The sequence below is a fragment of the Nannospalax galili genome, unplaced genomic scaffold (assembly GCF_000622305.1).
Source record: "Nannospalax galili isolate Female #2095 unplaced genomic scaffold, S.galili_v1.0 scaffold492, whole genome shotgun sequence".
NCBI classification, from domain to species: domain Eukaryota; kingdom Metazoa; phylum Chordata; class Mammalia; order Rodentia; family Spalacidae; genus Nannospalax; species Nannospalax galili.
In genome coordinates, this window is record NW_008332217.1 from 1,382,158 (window position 1) to 1,401,478 (window position 19,321).

At 53.9% G+C, this 19,321-nt stretch overlaps 1 protein-coding gene across 1 annotated transcript in view; it reads right to left on the bottom strand.

The window, feature by feature from the left end:
* Positions 1–4,496: 4,496 nt before the first annotated feature.
* Positions 4,497–19,321, bottom strand: part of Prex1 (phosphatidylinositol-3,4,5-trisphosphate dependent Rac exchange factor 1) — a 170,216-nt gene continuing 155,391 nt past the window's right edge. Inside the window, exons 30-40 of the mRNA XM_008827461.1 lie at positions 17,703–17,831; positions 16,237–16,278; positions 14,917–15,137; positions 13,414–13,513; positions 11,360–11,503; positions 11,157–11,268; positions 9,771–9,837; positions 8,788–8,960; positions 7,575–7,677; positions 7,311–7,378; positions 4,497–5,970 (exon numbers count right to left, since the gene is read on the bottom strand). Of these exons, the coding sequence (XP_008825683.1) occupies positions 5,928–5,970; positions 7,311–7,378; positions 7,575–7,677; positions 8,788–8,960; positions 9,771–9,837; positions 11,157–11,268; positions 11,360–11,503; positions 13,414–13,513; positions 14,917–15,137; positions 16,237–16,278; positions 17,703–17,831 (1,202 nt within the window). The 3' untranslated portion in view covers positions 4,497–5,927. The remainder of the gene's footprint in view (positions 5,971–7,310; positions 7,379–7,574; positions 7,678–8,787; positions 8,961–9,770; positions 9,838–11,156; positions 11,269–11,359; positions 11,504–13,413; positions 13,514–14,916; positions 15,138–16,236; positions 16,279–17,702; positions 17,832–19,321) is intronic.

The window sequence follows — 19,321 nt, forward strand, 5'->3', positions numbered from 1 at the left end:
GCCCCAGTGGCACTGGACTCCTCCAACCCACCAGGGAAGCTCCCACCTTAAGGTCTAGATCCTCTGCTAAAGGCAAATGTCTCGGCAAATCTCTCCAGTGTGTGTAACTCTTAGACCTAAGGATTCTGGTCTCCAAATTCTATAAACAGCATGCACCTACCAGGAATCTCAAGCCCACAACAGTACCCACAGGGCACCACGCTGCTGTGGCCTCTCTCCCCATGCCCTCTACAAGGGAATGTCTTTCTTCTAACATTTGGGGCTAACAGGCCTAATGTGAGTCTCCTCCTGTGCCTCCTTGACAAGAAGCAGGTCATTTGGACATGAGAGGGAGCAGCCCTAGAACAGGGAACTTTCAACATTGATGCCACTAGTCTGCTACCAGCAACTTTAATCTCCATGTCCAGAGGGGAAACTAGTAGGGGACCCAGGAGGTGACTGTCATCAGCAGCCCCTTCTTTCTTTCTGGAGATCTGGAGTTGCTCACAAATGAAATGGATTAAAAACTCCCATCCCGGAGGCAGCCAATGAAACAAGACTCCCACGGAGGCTGCCAGGTAGTGGGAAACACTCCGAAGAGAAATAAAATAGGGAGGAGGAGAGGGGGCCAGAAATGGGTAAGAGACAGTGATGTTGGAGCAAGCTTTAAAAACTGAAGGGGCAGGGACTGGCGAGATGGCTCAGTGGATAAGGGTGCTTGCTGCCAGGTCTGACAACCTGAGTTCAAGCCTCAGGACCCACATGGTGGAAGGAGAGAACTGTCTCCTGCAAGAGTTGTCCTTTGCTCCCCACACACATGCATGCATGCATGCATAAATAAGTTAATTAAAAAACAAATGAGGGGTAAAGCAAGAGGCCATGTGGGGAGGAGCTGCTCGACAGTCGGCCACAAAGGGATTTCTTAGGTTGACACACATGTCGAGGCTGTGGAGTCCCAGCATGCTAGGCAGGCCGATACCCTGGGAACTCCTCAGTCTGGAAGGCTGGGAGATTCTTAGACTTTGCTGGTCTTCAGTCCACAACGGGAGGCCAAAGAAGCTGGCTACTGCGGCAGTGGCGGTGGCAGAGCCGATGCCTTCACCAGCAAAGAGCAAAATGGACAGGCAAAGACTTCCTTAGGCCTGGGCCACTGCTGGGAAGTGCTGTCCGTTGGCAGTGAGGGGTGTTGGTCACCCCACCTCAGTCAGTCCTTCTGGGAGATACCCTCACAGATCCACCCAGGGGAGTGTCTCAGCTGATTCCAGATCCAATCAACCTGACAACCAAGAGTAACTATCACCACTCCAAGCAAAGGCAGGGGCGGCACTCAGCAGTGTTCACAGAACGAAGGTGCTTCTGGCTTCCTTCTGACAGCCTTGGGTTCTTTCTTTAGTAAAGTAACCTAGTCAATCAATGCCTCCTTTTCCCACTGAAGCCTGGTTCTCCCATGGTGCACCTGGATGAGTTCATGAAACCCAGCGGCTTGGGGCTTCAGTACCTTTTAATTGTCATGCGTAGCATCCCTGCCGCTGACCTGGAGCGATGTGTGAATCGGGGTCTCACAGGGGTAGCAAGAGAGGCCAGTGAGAATCTCCCTCTGAGGGAATTACCTGGCTGTGGTGTCTTCTCACAAGTGGGGGGGGGGGCAGAAGTGCAGAGACACACTCAGAATCACACACCACGTGGGGGGAATCTTTAACTTCAAGTCACTCCTGTACTCGCAGCTCCCACCACCTCACTGCCCCATGTAGATCAGGGACTTGCAGAACCTGAGTGCTTCGCCCAGGACAGCCTGGTCCACAGCACCACCCGGTGGTCGCAGTTCCACGTGGTTCTTGGAGGGAATAGGGTGCCTGGAAGGGGGGTGGGGCAGTAATTGTAGGCTCCTGATTGCATTCCTCAGGAATACTTCCTCTCTGCAGTTGACAAGGGTCTTTTGTGCTCTGGCTCCAACTGGAAGAAGACAAAGGAGAGAAGGAAAGAAAAAAAGACAGAAGAACAAAATCAAGCTCATAAACACCATATGACAAAGAGAAATAGAAAAGGCTAAGAAATGGAAAGGGAAGCATCAGAAACACAGTCACGAAGACACCTAAAGAAAAATAACCTAGAGGAACAAGGGAAAAATGTTTATATGGAGTTCAACCTAGAGGCTGGTCTCATCCCTGGAGACAGGCGCTGTCCCCAGCGGGCACCTGGGGGTCGGGTCTGGCTCTGGGTCTGAAGCCCCCAGGAAGGACCCGATATGACTGGAGCCCAGGCAGCCACAAAGTCTGAGCATTTCACGGTCCCTGGTGCCCCCTGCTGGACAGGCTGGGTTCTACAGGCCCCAGAAAGCTTGAGGGTCAGTCCCCTCAGTGGTTCCTATTGCTAGAAGGGAGCTGCGTCTCTCAGAGAGGTAGACATCCCACTCAGCAAGCCTAGAGGCCTTGAAAGTTGGGGGGGGGGGGCAGGGAAGGAGATATGCCCTCCCAGTCCGTTGACAACCCCACAAAGGTTACAGGGGCACAATCTGTGTTCTTGGCTCTGAGAGGAAGGCCAGCCTTTCTTCCCTTTATTTACCCATGATACACCAGTGCCCAATGCAGGGCAAATGGTGGCATGGTGGCTGCATAGACGATGGTGTGTACCCAGCTCTCAGGGCCCTGAAGGTTGGAAGGGGGTGTTAGTTACTAAATGAATAAAAAACTTCCGGATTCCTGAGTGCCCCTGACCAGATCCACAGTGTAGGACAGCTCCTTTCATGTTTTTGTTACTTGGTTTCTGTTTTTTTGAGACAGGGTCTTATGTATCCCAGACTGGCCTCAAACTGGCTATATAGCTAAGGATGACCTTGAACTCCTGGCTTTGTTTCCTCTATTTAAGAAGTGGGGGACTGAGGCTCCAAGGGACCCAGGGATTTGCCTTTTTGTACAGAAACTCTGAGGTTCGGCACCCTGCCCCACAGGCCTGCACCTGCCCCTCACCTGGCATTGCTGGCATCCTGGCTCCTGGTTACCAAGTCTTCCTCCACTCCCTTAGCTGACATCCATGTGCCAAATCCAGAGTCATCAGCACAGCTAGCATACTGCGCTGGGGTCCTTCCTGAAGGTGGCACCACTCCTTGGCACGAGGTAGGAATGTGAGCAGTGAGACTGAGCTTTTCAAAAGGAAACCAAAGCAGAATTCAGAAGTGAGCTGGGGGTGTCGGGGTGCATGCCTGGCGTCCCAGCCCTCAGGAGACAGAGGCAGGAGGCCCTTAAGTTGGAGGCCAGCCTGGTCTATATAGGGAGTTCAAGACTGCATAGCAAGCCCTTGTCTCAAAAAGCCAAGAGTGCTGGGAATATAGTTGTGTGGTAGAGCACTGGCCTACCATGTGCAAGGTCCCAGGTTCCATCCCCAGCACTGAAAGAAAAAAATCCTGGCCAGATGGCTCAGTGGGTTAAAGGCCACATGATGGACAGAGAAAACTGATTCCTGCAAGTAAGTCAAAATTATAAAACACTATCAAGAAAAGGAAGAAGATCCAGGTCCATTTTCAGCTTCCAGCCTGGGAACTCCACTCCTATAAAAAAGCCCTTTATGCTCTGTGTGCTGAGGAGCAGGCCTGCCTCTTTTGCCCACCCAGCAAATGTGGTCTGGGGAGGGATGTGACCTTTAAACCTCCCTGGAGACCCCAGTTGTACACAGGAGATGACTCAGTGACCTTCCCAGAATCGGTGATCCTGAAGATTCCGACCCTATGCCTGAAACCCACCAGTGTGCAGTCATTTGAGAGTGGACTTGAGATGTAAAGGCACCTCCCAGAAGGAAGCCAGTGACCTTCCAGAATGGGCCTGGGGCAGATGAAAAGGGAGATTAGGAGGACTCTTCTGTGAGATGGTTGTACAGGGCTGAACATCGGCTCGGGGAGCATTCCCAGGGTAGCCAGGCCTTCAAACGGTCAGTCCAAAAAACCTCACAGGTGCCGGTGTTTGCCAACGTGTGGCACGGGAGGAAGGACAGGAAGGAGAGAGAAGAGGAAGTGAGTAGGGGAGAGGGAAGGAAAGATGGGGGAAGGGAAAGTGGGGAGAGAGGGAAAGAGCGAGGATAGAGGAAGAGGGAGAGAGGACCCAAGGAAGGGGCAGGCTAAGTGCAGATCAAATTCAGCTCACAGGCTGCCTCTGGAGACCTTCCCTGCTCTCTGTACAAATGGAAAACACCCAGCACAGGGCAGGAAACTTCTGGAAACACAAGCCACATTCCTCTCTTGTCAATAATGAAATGAGAGCTTAGAATCCAAAATAAGGCTGAATTTCAAGGTTAAAAAATTGTTATGTATGGGCTGCAACAGCTGCCTTGCAATCTCAGGCAGTTTGAGCCTGGCTCTCCGCAAGGGTCCTGCTGTTCCCGTTACAGAGGAGGAAACTGAGGCATGGAGTGGTGAGGCTATTGGTTCAGGGAGGCTGCTGGCCAGGATCTATGCTATCCTCCATGTAGCTTTCAGAGCTGGGACCCACCGCACCCCACTCATCACCAAATAAGCAGATCACCACACCTTCTTTGTATCATAAACTGACTTTTAATAATAAAAAAATCTATCACGAATTTAACGAGAAGGATCTGTACATTTTAAAATAAACCAGCTATGACGCCCTGGCCCTTGGGGCTGTTCCCTGTTCCCCTCAGCAGGGCTAACATGGGGCCTTGGTTTTCTATATAGAAACAAGACACAGCAACAAAGCTAGCTCTGTGGTAAGAGGAAGGTGGACCCTGGGGACTGAGAGGACCCACCCCCAACCTCACAGCCAGCCAGGGTGACAAGTAGTCCCCCTTCCTCCTATGTGGTGACATTTCCCTGCAGATGTTCAGAAGCTGGGGGACAGTCAAGGGGTCCCCATGTGCAGTGCCCCCGACCTGTCCTGAAAGTAGGTGTGGGGGCGCCTGCCTCTGGCTCTCTGAGAAGTCCTAAATGCCCTGCAAACATTAACACAGCCCAGCCCTAAGTCACAACTCGGCCTGGCCATCTCTCAAACCCTGGGCCAGTCATTCCGATAGCAAAGTCCATGTGGGCCAGACTTTGGGGCACTGAGGCAGGGGAAGGAACCAGTGGACCTGTGAGCCACCTCATGACTCTAATATTAGGAAATAACAATGTCATAAACTGTTTCAATAATTTAGTTGTTTTTCTTTTGTTTTTAGTAGAACTGGATAAAGTTGTCAATAATATCTTATGTTGGTCCCATTAGGCAATATACTTTTCTCTGAAATTTAAAATGTCAAATACATACTTATAAAAGCTTAGGAGGAAAAAAAAAAAACTTGACAACACCAATAAGAAAAAAAAAAAACCCAAAATACAAACCACAGAGATGTCACACCATATAAGTTAACGTCTGAGCCCATCTGGTGCCCAGAGCTGGTAGCTTCAAGTTCTGAAGGTTGCATGTAGACCATGTTGGAAGTTGGCGAGGTTCTTGTGTGTCCTCAAGGTGACAGTTGCTAAGCCCTGTGTCCTCTCTTGGCAGGGGCCAGGCTGTCCCAAGTCTGCTGAGCGGTTAGTACAGGATGAGGGGTGCGTCTGGAAGCTTCAAGCAGGAGAGGACATAAGCAGATCTCCTGGAATGTGGCCCTGGGGAGGACCCAGGTTCAAAGTGCAGTCATCCAAGGGTCTGAGGGCCTCCAGCTACAGGACCCTGTGGCCTTTCCCAATGTAAGGGACTTCGGTAGGTACAGGAGTCCAGGTCATGGCTGCCCCCAGCAGCCCTCCCATTTCAGGAAGAAATGTGGTGAATGTGCCGGCCCAGAAGAATTAGAAGCAATCCCGTGGAGCCTTGGTGAGTGTGGGCACAGGCTGTCCTGGATGGTGGTGGCAGGGGAGGCTGGGCAGACACAGCTGGGGCAGACGCATCGGGCCACCTTGCGACCCTTCTATGCTTTCCCACGTTGCAGCTGTTGAGGCAGGTGGTCAAACATGGGCATGTCGGTGTTCAGAGGTCTCCATCCACTGGAGGCTGGCAGAGGCGATAGAGGCTGGTGGGTGGGGACAGAGAACATGAGGAGGGGCCTGGGTGACCACCACATATGGCTATTCTCTTTTGACTTGGGCAAGTAATGCACACCCAGAAAAAGATGTGGGGTGATGAGCTCTGATGTGTCCCGTGCCACCCTGTCCCACCCTTGGGCAGTTTCTAGAGGCTGGCAGGGTGTGTACAAATTACATGTATATCCTGGTGTGGTGGCATACTCCTTTAATCCCAGCACTCACGGGGCAGAGACAGGTGGATCTGTGAGTTTAAGGTCAGCCTGGTCTACATAGTAAGTTCTAGGCTAGCCAGGGCTACATAAAACAAAAACAAAAACAAAACCCAGCATGTGTATTTAGGTAGACACAGGGTTCAGACACTGGGCAATAGCCCTACATTTCTCCCCATCCATAGATTTTTGAGCCTCTCTGCTTGGAGCCCTGATGGTGCCTCATTTTTAGAAAGGGTCCTGAGGGGTGACACTGTGTATGCTGGGCATCAAGGAGAAGGACCCACAGTAGGGATGACTTTAGGGTCAGACAGAAGGCCACTGTGGTGACGGGTAAGCAAAGCTCCTCTATGACGTGTTGGTGACAGTTGAGTGCCACTGCCTGGGTGAGCACCCCAGCTCCACTACCCGTGTGACCTTGGGCAAGACACTGGGCTTCAGTGCCCCACCTGTCAATGGGCTGCTCACGGGGCTGCTGCTGGAGTCAACTGGGTTTACAGAGGTGCAGATGACACCGTGCCTGGAGCAGGGCAGGCGCCACAAGAGCACAGAGAAGATCGGGGACAACTGAAGAGCAGGAACAGATGGTGGGTGTGGCTAGTGGTACACCAAGACCCTGGTCTTGGGGACACAAGGCTTCCATGGAACACTGTGACTGGGAGAAGCTGCCTTAAGTCACCAGACTCTGTGGCAAGTTTGCAACTCCTTAGGAGTCAAGCCACTTCCAAAACAAGCTGCACTTATTGAGACTCATAGCAGCTGGTGGTAGCAGAGCGGGCAGTGGACTGAGGAGTCATGACCCCTCAAGGGGCTGGAGAAGGACTGGATACCATAGGGAGCTGACAGGGAGCTGACAGATGAAGAGGACAGGAGGGTGTGGTCACAAGACTGGCAGAGTCAGTCAGGGGAGGCGGATGGGAGTGGAGAAGGGGGAAGGGTCCCTCCCAACAACCATGCCTTAGAGACCTTGTCTGCAGTCAGAGAGCAAGCCAAGCCACGGCTATGGCATCCAAAGCAGAGTCCTGCAGGGGCGGCTCTCCCTGGGGCAAGACCAGGAATCTGATGCCAACCCAGGCCTTGGTCTCAATGGGGCTGGAAGGGGGTGGGCAGCCACTCACCGTGGTGCACCCTGGGGCATCGGGTCCTTGATTCGGAGATTTTTGGCCAGAATCTCTACTCGGGGGCCCTGGAAAGAACTGGTGTCAGACCTGGGCCCTGTCAAGCTCAGGGCACCTGGAGAAGCAGGAGCTGGGTGGGGTAACAGGCTTGAACACCTGAGACCGAGGTGTCCAGGGCTGAGGGTGCCCAGCCAAAATGAGACACCTCCCACAGGGCTGAGCTCAGGGTCCCTGGCCGTGATGCTCATGGCGTGATGGCCTCACCTGCTTGCGCATGATGTCCGTGGCCTGCATGACACACTTGGGCAGCAACCCATGGCTCCGTGCTAGGATGGCTGCCTGCTCCAGGGACACACTCAGGGTGCTCCTGTCATGGATGAGGGCACAGCTGAGATGGAGCCACATTCTGCCCACTACCGCCTCACCTCCTCCCTCTCTCCAGGTATCCACTATCTCAGGGGGTGCCTGGACCCTCCACTTAATCCTCCTGACAGCCCTCACCCCCCCCCCAGCCCCTCAATGTGTGCTTCTCACATCCCACAGGCTGTGGGAAAGCTCTTAAAAGGCTGTCTTGGGGATCAGAGAGGGACACAGAAAGTGTGCCCCACATCTACTCCCGAGTCTAAGACTGGGCGGGCAGCCAGACCCCTCTAATTCTTATTTTAGTTACCTTGTAAGCTGTAGCTGTTTCCCTGACTGTAACACTGGGCTCCACTGATGCCATGTGCCTCCCCTGCGCTATGGGACGCTCAGCAGCTTCCCTAGCCTCCATCTGCTATTCACCAACTCTGCTTCCCACTCTGTACCAGATACCGCAGGATGTCCCTGGAGAGCAAAGCTGCCCCAGCTAAGCAGGCCCAGAACAGTTCCTCACTGGCTCGCTACTTATGAGGAGGCAGCAGTTCCCCTGCACGGACCCTGGCAAAGCGACCCATTCAGTGTGCACCCGCCTGCTGGTCCGATTATCCATGTGTATCGGGTATCTGCCACATGCAGGACACCATCCTAGGTCCCTGCCCTCACAGAGCTGCCCCGTGCTGAGGTGGCAGAGGACACACAGACACTTAATGAGGTTCTGAGTGTGGGTGACGAGGGCTTGAGGGGGCAGTACTCAGGGAGGGCAGGCCCTGGGAAGGAACATCTTTCTCTCTGGGGCAAGCATCCAGGGCAATGGGCAGAAGGCAGGACAAAGGCCAGGGAGGCAGGAGGCCAGTTCTGCCAGGGAAGGTGAGCTAAGACTAACATTTGTACTGGGTGAAGCCAGGGCAGAGCCACCCAACCTGACTCTCGCACAGGAATCTGAGTTCTGTTCAACACACAGGCCACTCAGGCTCACAGACACCAGCTGCCCCATTTCACAGGAAGACAAGCTGAGGTCAAGAACAGGGAATTTGAACCTAGCCCTCCTACATCCTTGTCTGGGCCCCCAAGACCTGCCCAGCCACCCATGTCCCATCCAGCCTTGGCTCAGGCTCACCGTTGCATGCCAGTGCCGCACATGGTGATCTGACAAGCCCCCAGGCGGTAGCAGAGCTCAGAAGAGACAGGGATGAGGCCAGCACCCAGATTCCCCGTGGTGCCAGGTTTAGGGTGCACGAGCGACTTCATGAGGCGGCAGAGCTCATCCAGGGCATTGATGGGACGTATCAGCTGTGAGGGGTGCAATAGGTGTCCAGGGGTTCAGGGGCTCCACTGGCCTTCATTATCTTATACAGCTGTCCTCCAGCTCCCCTCTCAGAGCTCAAGAACCATCGGTAGCTCCCACTGCCCTATAACCTGGCATTTAGTGTTCCCTGGGTTTCAGGTCTGACCTTCCAACTTGGTTCTTCCCAGTTCTACCTAAGCCAGAACAAATACCTGTCTTATCCTCTCCAAACCCGTCAGAAGACTCCCTTCTGCCCTTAGTTTCCCCCAACAATGTGCCAGTGTGATACTGCCATAGTCTGGTACTACGTGGGAATTGACCTAACAGCTAGACCTCAGATCCTTCCATTTCTCAAGAGCAGCTGGAAGCTTCAACTTCGTCGCTGTTGCTTTACCAGCCTCAGGGAGCCGACGAGGCAGGCATTAAATTGCCAAAAGCAGGAGCTACACTTGGTCTTAGACAAAAAGCTGAGAAGCAGATTAACCTCTCTATCTTTATGGAGAAATTTTGATTTCTAAATGTCTGGCAACAAACAAAGAAATACTGTGTGGAGCTACACCCCTCATGAGGTTCACCACTTTGACCCTCAGAAATGTCATGACAAAGAGGGGGGTCATGAAAAAGCCCCCCAAGCAAGAGAGATGCAGAATAAGTCACCTAAGGCAGAAGCAAGCCTGGGAGACCACCTAGAGGAGGGGCTAAGGGGCCTCAGAGGCTTCTGGGCCTGAATCTGGTTAGGGCTGGTGCTAGGCCTGTGCTGACCCCTGGCCCAAATGTCCCCACCCTGCCCAAGTTTCAAGGGAGTGGTGGCACACCTGGTCAATCTTCACGGCTGTGCTGTTGGTATCCGTGGGCAGGTTAGACCGTTCCAGGTAAAACGCCCTGAGAGAGACAGATGGGACTGAAGGTCTGTCCACCACACTTACATCCTCCAGCCCTGCTCTGGGTCTCGATCTCTGCAGCCACTGCCCTACACCCTCCCAAGACTCTCAGAGGGGTCACTGGGCTCCCCTGCAGGGCTCTACATGCCCACTATCACTTGCTCCTCCATTTGCCCCAGAAGCAAGAAGGAGCCTCCGGGTCTCAACACCACCTCTGCCTGACTACCCTGCCCATCAGCCCTGCACCCTCCCACTCCATCCCCATCACTGCTTTCTCTCTTCAGCATCTTGCACTTGGCACAGGGCTCTGTTTATCCATCGCCCTGTCTAAAACTTTCCATACGGGGCCAAGCAGTAAGCATTAGGCCTCAGGAACCAGTCTTCTGTCCTGTACAGTAAAAAAGTCACAAAGGATACATAAAGGAATGGCCATGGCTGTGTGCTGATAAAACTTTATTTACACACAAGGGTGGGCCAGATTTTGGCAGCCCAGCCTTGACAGAACACATGCTCATGAAGAACTGGACTGGTTTTGCTCTCTGCTGAGTCCTACATGAGCACCTAGGACAGAGTGGGGCCCAGAGTCAGTCTCTGTGAACTGGAACTGAAGAAATGAGGATGACAGCAGCAGCCAAGCAACAGGCCCAGCTGTCAGCTGTTCACTGAGTGTTCTTACAGGGCGAATGCACAGGAGCTTCACCCTCACCACGAAAACTGGGCCATTCCCGGCCTCGTTCTGCTGCAGGGATTCCAGAGGGGCCCTGGTTGGGGTGTGTGCTCAAGGCTCTGGTTTAGGAGCCTGGTATTTGAGAGTGTGGTTGTGGTAGATCAAGTGTATGGTTGAAGGTATGGTTATGGGTGTGGTCGAGGGTGGCTATAGTGGGAGTTACAGATCTTAGCAGCTTTGGTGGGGAGGGCTGTGCATCCTCCTAAAAATAAATCTGTCCCCTGCCCTGTCCCCACTTGTCTCTGTAAGTGCTGTTCCACGCAGGACCCAGTGCCAGGAGCCATGCCTCTTAACTCTAAGCCAAGGATCCCAGCCCCTACGCCAAACTCAAGAGACTAAGAGTCCTGGCTCAGCACTATCTGAGCCTTGGGTGAGCTGTGTGTGCTCTCTGGGCCTCAGTGTCCTCAGCTATAAAATGAGTTACAAGCGCTCTGTGCACACTGCTGAGAGACCATGCGGACTGAGGGCCAGACACCAGTAGGTGCTTGAGAGGGTGCTGGTCACTCTGCGGAGCGAGGGCCTGCCTGTGGCTTTGTATCTGTGCCCTCTTCCCGTGGGCTTCCTTCCATGCTGTCCCCAACACTGACAGCTACCTGAGCTTGCGGTAATACTGCTGCACCTTCTCCAGCGACTGCGAGTTGATCTCCTGCTGCAACTCCTCCACTGCCTGGCTGCCTGGGGGTGGCCCCTCCACGCCCTCCAGAGCTGTGATGGAAGGCAAAGGAGGGCAGGTGCTGGGCCCCAGGATGCTTGGGGGTCTTGCCTTCCCCCCGGGTCCCCTTGTCTGGCTGCTCACCTTTTGTGAAGAGCACTGTGTGCAGCCGGAGGCTGGCCCCACCTTCCAGGCGTGAGGGCAGCCTGGAGAAGTGGAAGCTGTCCAGGTAGAAGACCACCTTCAGCGCCTGCCGGCTACCCTCAATGTGGTAGAAGATGTTGGTGTCTGTGGAAAGGGAGGCAAGCAGTGTGGCTCACCAGCAACACCAGTGGGGAGCCCTGGCACAGCCATACCAGGGAAGTTTAGAGCCTCCTGCTCCAGAGGGTAAGCCTCGGACCTCCAGCCCTCCCACCTCATAGGGACAGCCTCAGACCTCTTGTCTTCCCAACCTTAGAATGGCACGCTGGGATTTCCATGTCTACTCACCCGAGAGACATACAGGGCCCTTCCTGACCTCCCCATCTCAGAGGATAGCCTCAGATCTCCCACTTCCTGAGGATAGCCTCAGACACTCCCACCCCACAGAGCAGCCTCTTTACCTGTTTCCACTGTCCCTGGATCCCCAATGCTTCACTCTTGGCCCTCCCAGACTGACTCTGCCCCTGGGGGAGCTGGGGTAGGGTTTTTAGCTCCCCAACCCCCGCACTCCTATGACCTCCTTCCTGCATGGCACCTCAGAGCTCCTACCTGGCATAAACTGCTCACAAATGGGGCCTGCATCTTATCAGCACCAGTAAGGAGGAGCTTATGGCAGGGCTGGCAAAGTGTGGCTTTGGAGCCTACCAAGCACAGCATTGTGCAGGCATCACTAATTGATCACTGCTTCTCCCTGAGCCCAGCTCAACCCAAAACTTAACTTTCCAGGGGGAAACAACTAAAGGGCTTTTTGCAAAGGGCAATGAAACGAGGCCAAGGAACACTGGCAGGGACAGAGTCCTCATATCCAGGAACTTTGGGTGCCCTGAAGGGCTGTGACACACAGATGTCTGGTTTCCATCCCCGAATTTCTGATGCAAGTATGGGGCTTGGCTGAGAATTAGCTTTTCCAGCAAGTTCCAGGTTTGGGTGGCTCAGAGGCTGTACTCAGACAGCACCAGACTAGAAGGAGATCCAAGTCGCAGCCCTAGATGGACAGGTCCCACAGCACAGTGAGTACAAACAGCCAGGGACGAGGCTTTGGCCCTTGGTGAAGGCAGGAACCATGCCTGGAGCCCTGCACTGTGGCCAGAACACAGAACTGCCTGATGAGTGCCACTGCCCAGACATGGACCAGAGGGCAGCCGGGCAATGAGCAGTGGGTGGTTTTGTGGGCACTTAGGTGGGAGGAAGAAAAGAAGGCGGTTCATGCCTGCAATCACTGCATTTGGGAGACTGAGCTAGGACTGCTGTGAGTTTGAAGCCAGTCTGGGTTACAGGTTAAAACTCTGTCTCAAAAACCAGAAATGAAACCCAAACAAAAAGATAACTAAAGAAGGAAGAATGGACTTAAGGGTCTTAGCTAATTATGTCCTAACCATTACAAATTTCAACAAGTCTTCAGGAGAAAGATGGGTGCCTCCAGGGCAGAACTCAGGAGAGCTGCCTGCTGTTGTCCTATGAGCTATCACAGAGTGTCAGGCTTAGGAGAAGAGAAGCCTCTTGTGATGGTTAACCTTGTTGACTAGATAGGATTTATCACCATGGAAATGAACCTCTGAGCATATCTGGGAGGGATTTTCTAGATTTGGTTAACGGGGGGGCACTCTAAATATGGGTGGCACCATTCCCTGGGTTGGGTCTAGGGTTGAATTGAAAGGAGAAATTGAGCCAAACAAAGGTGTTCATCTCCCTCTGCTTCCTGACTGGATGCAGCTGCCAGGCCTTCCCCACCATGGCGGCCTGCACCCTCAAACCACAAGTCCGAACCGACCCTTCCATCCTTACGTTGCTTTTGCCAGGTGTTCTACTGCAGCAACAAGAACAGCAACTAACGTGCCCCTCCTTTTCCACGTGCTCCCCAAAACCTGGCTCTGAGATGCATGTTGGGATGTGAAGTTTGAAGCACTGGGGACCAGGTCAGCTTGGGCTGCTGGCCTGGTGTCAGGGGAGGAACAGGGAGGCCTGACTCTCAGGGCAGGATGGGAGGGCTCACTTACTAGCCACCGAGTTCTCGTCCAGCTGCTTAAAAGAGAAGGTGACACTATCCAGTTCTGACAGGGCCACCCAGATGTCCTCCAGCATGATCTGTTCCTCCTTCTGCAGGGAGAGGGTATGGTGGGAAGGACTCACATGGCTCACTCCATGGCCCCGTCACACCAAGGGCCAGAACTCACCCCTGTTCTGATCCCTCTGTGGCCACACTGGAGCCACACCAAGCCAGTAACGTCACTATCCCAAACCCAACTGACTCCATGAATGTCTGCACTTCCTTCCTCAGTCCCTTGGGCTCTTCAGTTCCCTGACCAAACCTCACGGCTTTCCATGTCCTGGTCCCCTCACCCCACACACCAGCTATGACCAAGCCAAATGGGCCGATGGCCAGGGTATACGCCAGTCCACCTCCTTCCAACCTCCCAACCTCTTCCCAATCCTGGTTACCATCACGTCTCAGCAGGACATCCCAGAGGTTTCCCTTCTCTGTCCATTTTCCTCATCTGCCCTCCCCAGAATTACATGTGAACATTCAAAATTTCACCCAGCTTACATGACTTGCCTGCTCTGCTGTTTCTAAGTCTCTTATCCACAGCCCACCCCACCAACCTCATCTCCTGCCCCTGCCCCCCACCCTGCCTGCTCCCCTCTGGCCACATCAGCCTCTGCCCAGGGCCTCTGCATGTACTGTTCCTTCGCCCAGCAGACTCTCCTCAGACCCTTTTTATGACTGGCAGAGACTGCAGCTCAAAAGCCGCCTCCCCAGAAAGCCGGCTCTGACCAAGGAAGTCAGAGCCTTTGGGCTCTGACTCAGCCTAAAGGAAGCCCACACTACAACTTTCTGGCTTCCCGAGCTACCCCACTGCTGGGCTGCCTCCCTCCCTCCTCTCAGACCACTTCTCAGCTAGGAAGTGAGCTGTAGGCCCAGCGGCAAGCTCAGTGCTTGTGATACTGGTGAGTTAACTGGATCCAGTGTCCCGCCCAAAGAGGGTAGTGAGGGCTGGTATCTGGGTGCCTTTCTACGCCACCGTTGTGCTTTTCTAGGAGCCAGCTAAGGTGGCTCTCCTGGGGAAAAGCAGCTGTGCTCAGGGGTGGCCAGCAGAGGGCGCTGAGGCGGTGCTGCCCATGGGCCATCTGCTGTGGACTCTGAGCCATCAGATACTATAGAGACTGGTATTGGGGGCTGCTGTGGTGTGTGTGCTGAACGGCAGCCCCTGGCCTCTATACACTAGATGTCAGTAAAATTCCCTCCCCTCCCTAGGTACCTCTGCTGCCACAACCCAGATTGTACAGGACGCTGCCACATGACCCTGGGAGTAAAACTGCCCGAGGCTCAGAAGCACAGGTCTGTGCCACTTATCTTCCTTGTTTGTTTCTTTGCCTCCTTTCCGGGACACCTCTGAGCAGAGGGACTGCCATTCATCCAGGGAACCTACCTGTAACAGCAGCCACAGCAGATGCTCAGAAAACCACTCCCCTCCCCGGCTGTCCCCTCCCCGGCCACTCACCACAGAGGCTGGTGCCAGCAGGGACTGCCAGTGCAGCAGGGCACCGATGGCCGCCACCTGCTCCAGCCACTTGCGGCTGGCGTCGCGGCTGCTGTCCTCGTATTCGCCGTTGTTGTTGTAGCGGTAGCTGAGGGCTGCCTGCAGCTGCTCTGAGAAAGTGCACACAGCGGCCACCAGGGCCTGACAGAAGATGGCGTCCCGGCGCAGCTGCAGCTCCGTGTCTGCAAGAGGTGCAGGAGCCTCTGGGTAGGTGGTTCTGCTCCAGCAGCATCCCCACCCCCAGCTCCCACACCCAAGGCCCTGCACACCCACAAGGGGCAGAGTGGTCAGTGATGAATTATTTTAAAATTTGTGTGTTGGGGATGGGTATGTGTGGGTGTGAGTGTATGCCATTGTGTGTACAGTGTACAGTGCCCTTGGAGGCCAGAAGAGGGCTTCAGATCCCCTGGAGCTGCAGTTACAGGCAGTTGTGAGCTGCCTGATGTGGGTACTGGGAACTGAACCTGGGTCCTCTGCAAGAACAGCAAGTGCTCTTAACAACTGAGTCATCCCTCCAGCCCCAGTGATGAATTTTTAATGGAAAATTAGCTGCCAAAAGCAAGTTTCACAAAAATCAATTCTTCAAAAGCAAACAAATTTACCCCAAATCTTACTCTTCTACTGCCCAGGTGTCTGCTTCCTGAAGAAACTAATGTGTAGTCCTTCCTAAGGCTGTCAACTCTGCCCCATTCATCTCTCCATGGGCCACAGGACCTCTAGACTGTGGCCAGCTCAGTACCAGTGGTGCCAAGCTGCCCATTCAAGACCTGTCATTCTGAGAGTACTCTCCTCCTGCCCCGGCCCCAACCGGCACCATGGAGGAAACAGCCAATCTTCTTTTCAACTGGTGTCTGGCCAACTGTTTTTTATGACCTAGGTCCCACTGCAGCTCCCTGGACTGAAGTTTCTAGAAGGGAAGCGAAGAGGGAAGGACCACCAGGCCTCCTGCAGCCCCAACCCTCCACTCTTCTGGGGCTAGGCTCAACTGACAAAGGGCCTCCCTCACCCTCGGTCCTCTGCCCAGTATCCAGTCAACCTCCACTGGGCCTAGCTGGTGGCACTGGACAGGGTTCCTGGCTCCAGGGCCTAACTGGTCCCTTGACCCAAGAGGAAGAGGCAAAGTTCACGCAGCTCTTGGTGAGGCCAAGGGAAAATGCTGCCTCCTCAGCACAGGCACTGAGGGCCCTGGTGAGCCACTTGGCTGGCAGAAGGGTCTTCCCCAGGCCATGGCTACAGCACCCACTGGGACTCCCAGGGGCCCCTTCAGAATGCTGTCCTCACCTGTGCACTTCAGCAGGGCCAGGAGCAGCTGGTTCTTCCCATCTGGAAAGTGGGAGGAGAGAGGAGGTGACTGAGCATGGCCGGCAGAGGGGATGGCAAACCAGTGCCCACCACAGCACAAGCATTCTGGCACCTCTGGTGCTGGAACTATGCTTATGAGTTTCAATGCTTGCTGGGTAAGTTCCAGGGCCCGGACATAGGAGATGGACCCCCCTGCCAGCCTTCTCTGTTCTGTGTCCCTACCACAGATACTAAAGCCAACAACCTTTTCTCTCGAGCCAAAGCCTCCAATCTACACTCTGTTCACACACTAAGCACGCATGCACACGCACACACATGCACACACGTGAATCCTCACAGACACCCACATGCATAGAGCCATGTACTCATATGCACATATCCCAGGCACAGCCCCATACTATGTGGAAAAGGCTCACTTCTGACTCAGGGAGGTCAAACATCAGCCAGTTTCGTTCACAGCAATGCCCTTAGGTCCAAAAAAGCCTCCAAGAAAAATCTGAATGGACCCTAGACTTGGCCACCTGGATGCACTTCCCTAGTGGGGCACAGGGGAGGCGCTTGGTGGGCATGATGACAGCATGAGCAGGCACACACTACTGGCTAAGGACAAAGCTGTGCCAGGCAGTGTCCCTGATGCTTGGTGTGTACTGACTCATCTGTCCTCACAGCAATACATGGTAGTGCCTGTAGCACACGCCAAGAAACAAAGGCCCAGAGAAGTCAAAGAAGGTGAAGAGGTCAAACAGCCAAAGGATTTTGCCCCAGCAGTCAGATCCATTTGGGAAACCAAGATGGCACTTGGGATCAGTGCAGACTTCTTTGATGGAAACACCTTTGTACCTCCTGCTCTCCTGCTCCACTGGCCCCTGGCCTGGGACCTTCTAGTTCTGGAGTCCCTAACTCAGGTGCCAAATGGGATGTATGGGGCACACACCAGGCTACATGAGGACCCAGGGCTGTGGTAAACTAGAAAGGTCCTTGCCATGTTACCAGAGTGAGTGCCATATGTCTTCACCCAAGCGTGGCCCTAGGTTGGCTGCCTGGCACTGCCCAGTCAGCTGGCTGCTCAGACAGTAGGAGACATGCTTTCCTGTATGGATGATACTGCAGGCAACAGTTCACACAGTCAGGCTGGCTGGTGAGCTCCAGCCTGCCGCCTCAATAACAAACAGAATCCAGTTTGGGTTGCTGAGAAGAAATGAGTCTAGCAGGCCAGCCTCCTGACTTCAGATAGCCTCAGTAGAAATGGTCCCTCGTTCATAAGTCCTTGGACAACACAGATTGTCCCCAGGGTCCCAGTTAGGACAGGATGTTCATTAGGAAATGGCAGTTCCATCCCTCCCTGGGCTTGGAGAAGGGGGATTGGCCCATTAAAAACATTATCATGGTCCACACTTGGCGCCAAAGGCCACCGGCACATGTGACACCCCACCCCCCTCGCTGACCTTCCACGTATCTCTGGATGTTGTCCACCAGGGTCCTGATGGAGCTGGGCAGGTTCCAGGGGTCCTCCTGGATGCTGATCTGGATCAAGCTTCGCCCTCGGACTGTACACTCTTCTTTCTGCTTGAACTCTGGGGACAGGAAAGTGGCATAAGAGCCAGGGGAGGGGTGGAGGTAGCTTTGGAGGGTGGTGGCACAAAGGCTCACTACCCTGCATCAAGGAAGCTGGCAGGACTCATAGGTATTATGTAGTCTGTGGAAGGCAAAAACTGTGGTAAGCTTCATAGTACTGCACCACAGCAGACATTTCTAATCAATCTCAGCACTCTCCTCCTAATCTGATGACCTGTCTCTCACAGCTATAGCCAATCCAGTACAGACATCACAAATCAATCACATTGGTTCTCCTAAAGTTGGAAGCTGTAGCCACAGATAGCTTCTCACAGATTGCTTCCTCCTTGTAGGCATAACAATTGAGCTGGCTCATAAGTGGACTACCCAGTAGCCTTTTACTACACAGAGGAAGAAGCCCAGACACAAAGTGGGAAAGTCAGGGAGTAAAGCGACTGGACTTGAATCTGGCCCCAGCAGGACAATTCGAAGGCCAGGCAGACACAGGCTCTAGTCCTTTGTGCCCTCAAGTTCCTGAGATAGCTGTAGTCGGTCCCTCCCAGCTGACTCTGACATAAGAGGGCCATCCCTGGGAAGTTGTTCCTGAGACACAGGAGGAGCAGCTCCAAGGGTGCCCCGACTCTTGCCACTTCCCACCCTACTACAGCTGCCTACCGGTCTGAATCCTCTCTCCTACACAGTGTCCCCCAGGGTCGAGGGCGGTGCTGACTCTCTCAGGGGCAGTTTCCAGAGCAGGCCTGGCACAAGCTGGGTCTAAAGATCTGTTACTACTGCCTAGATGCAAGAATGGACAGATGGATGGGTGAGTGGAGGATGATGAGTAGGAGTAGATGGGTAGAAGGATGGATGGATGGATGGATGGATGGATGGATGGATGGATGGATGAGTGGGAGGAGGGATGGGGAGGAGGATGGCTGGGGAGGAGGATGGCTGGGTAGGAGGATGGCTGGGTAGGAGGATGGATGGGTGGGTAGGAGGATGGATGGCTGGGTAGGAGGATGGATGGGTGGGTAGGAGGATGGATGAGTGGGAGGATGGCTGGGTAGGGAGATGGATGGCTGGGTAGGAGGATGGATGGGTGGGTGGGTAGAAGGATGGGTGTGAGGATGGATGACTAGATAGATATAGTCAGATGAGTGAGTGGGTAGGTGAGTAGGTGGAAGTGGGTAGATAGGTGCAGGGTGGGTGAGTAGGAGGATGTGGGTGTGGACAGGTGGGTAGATGGGTAGGTGGGTGTAGGTAGATGGATACAGAGTAGATAGGTAGGTAGGGAAATGGTTACATGGATGAACAGGTAAGTGGGAACACTTGGGAACTCAGCTTTTTCTCTCTGCCCCTTCTGGAAGGGCTTGGTTTGAGGCCACTTCTTCCATTCATGAATCCCTCTTTGGAGTAAGAACAAAGCTCTGGACAGGCACCAGGACCAATGGGCACGGATGGCATTTTTGGTATTATTTCTCTCAGATTTGTCTCTGTGGTATGATATATA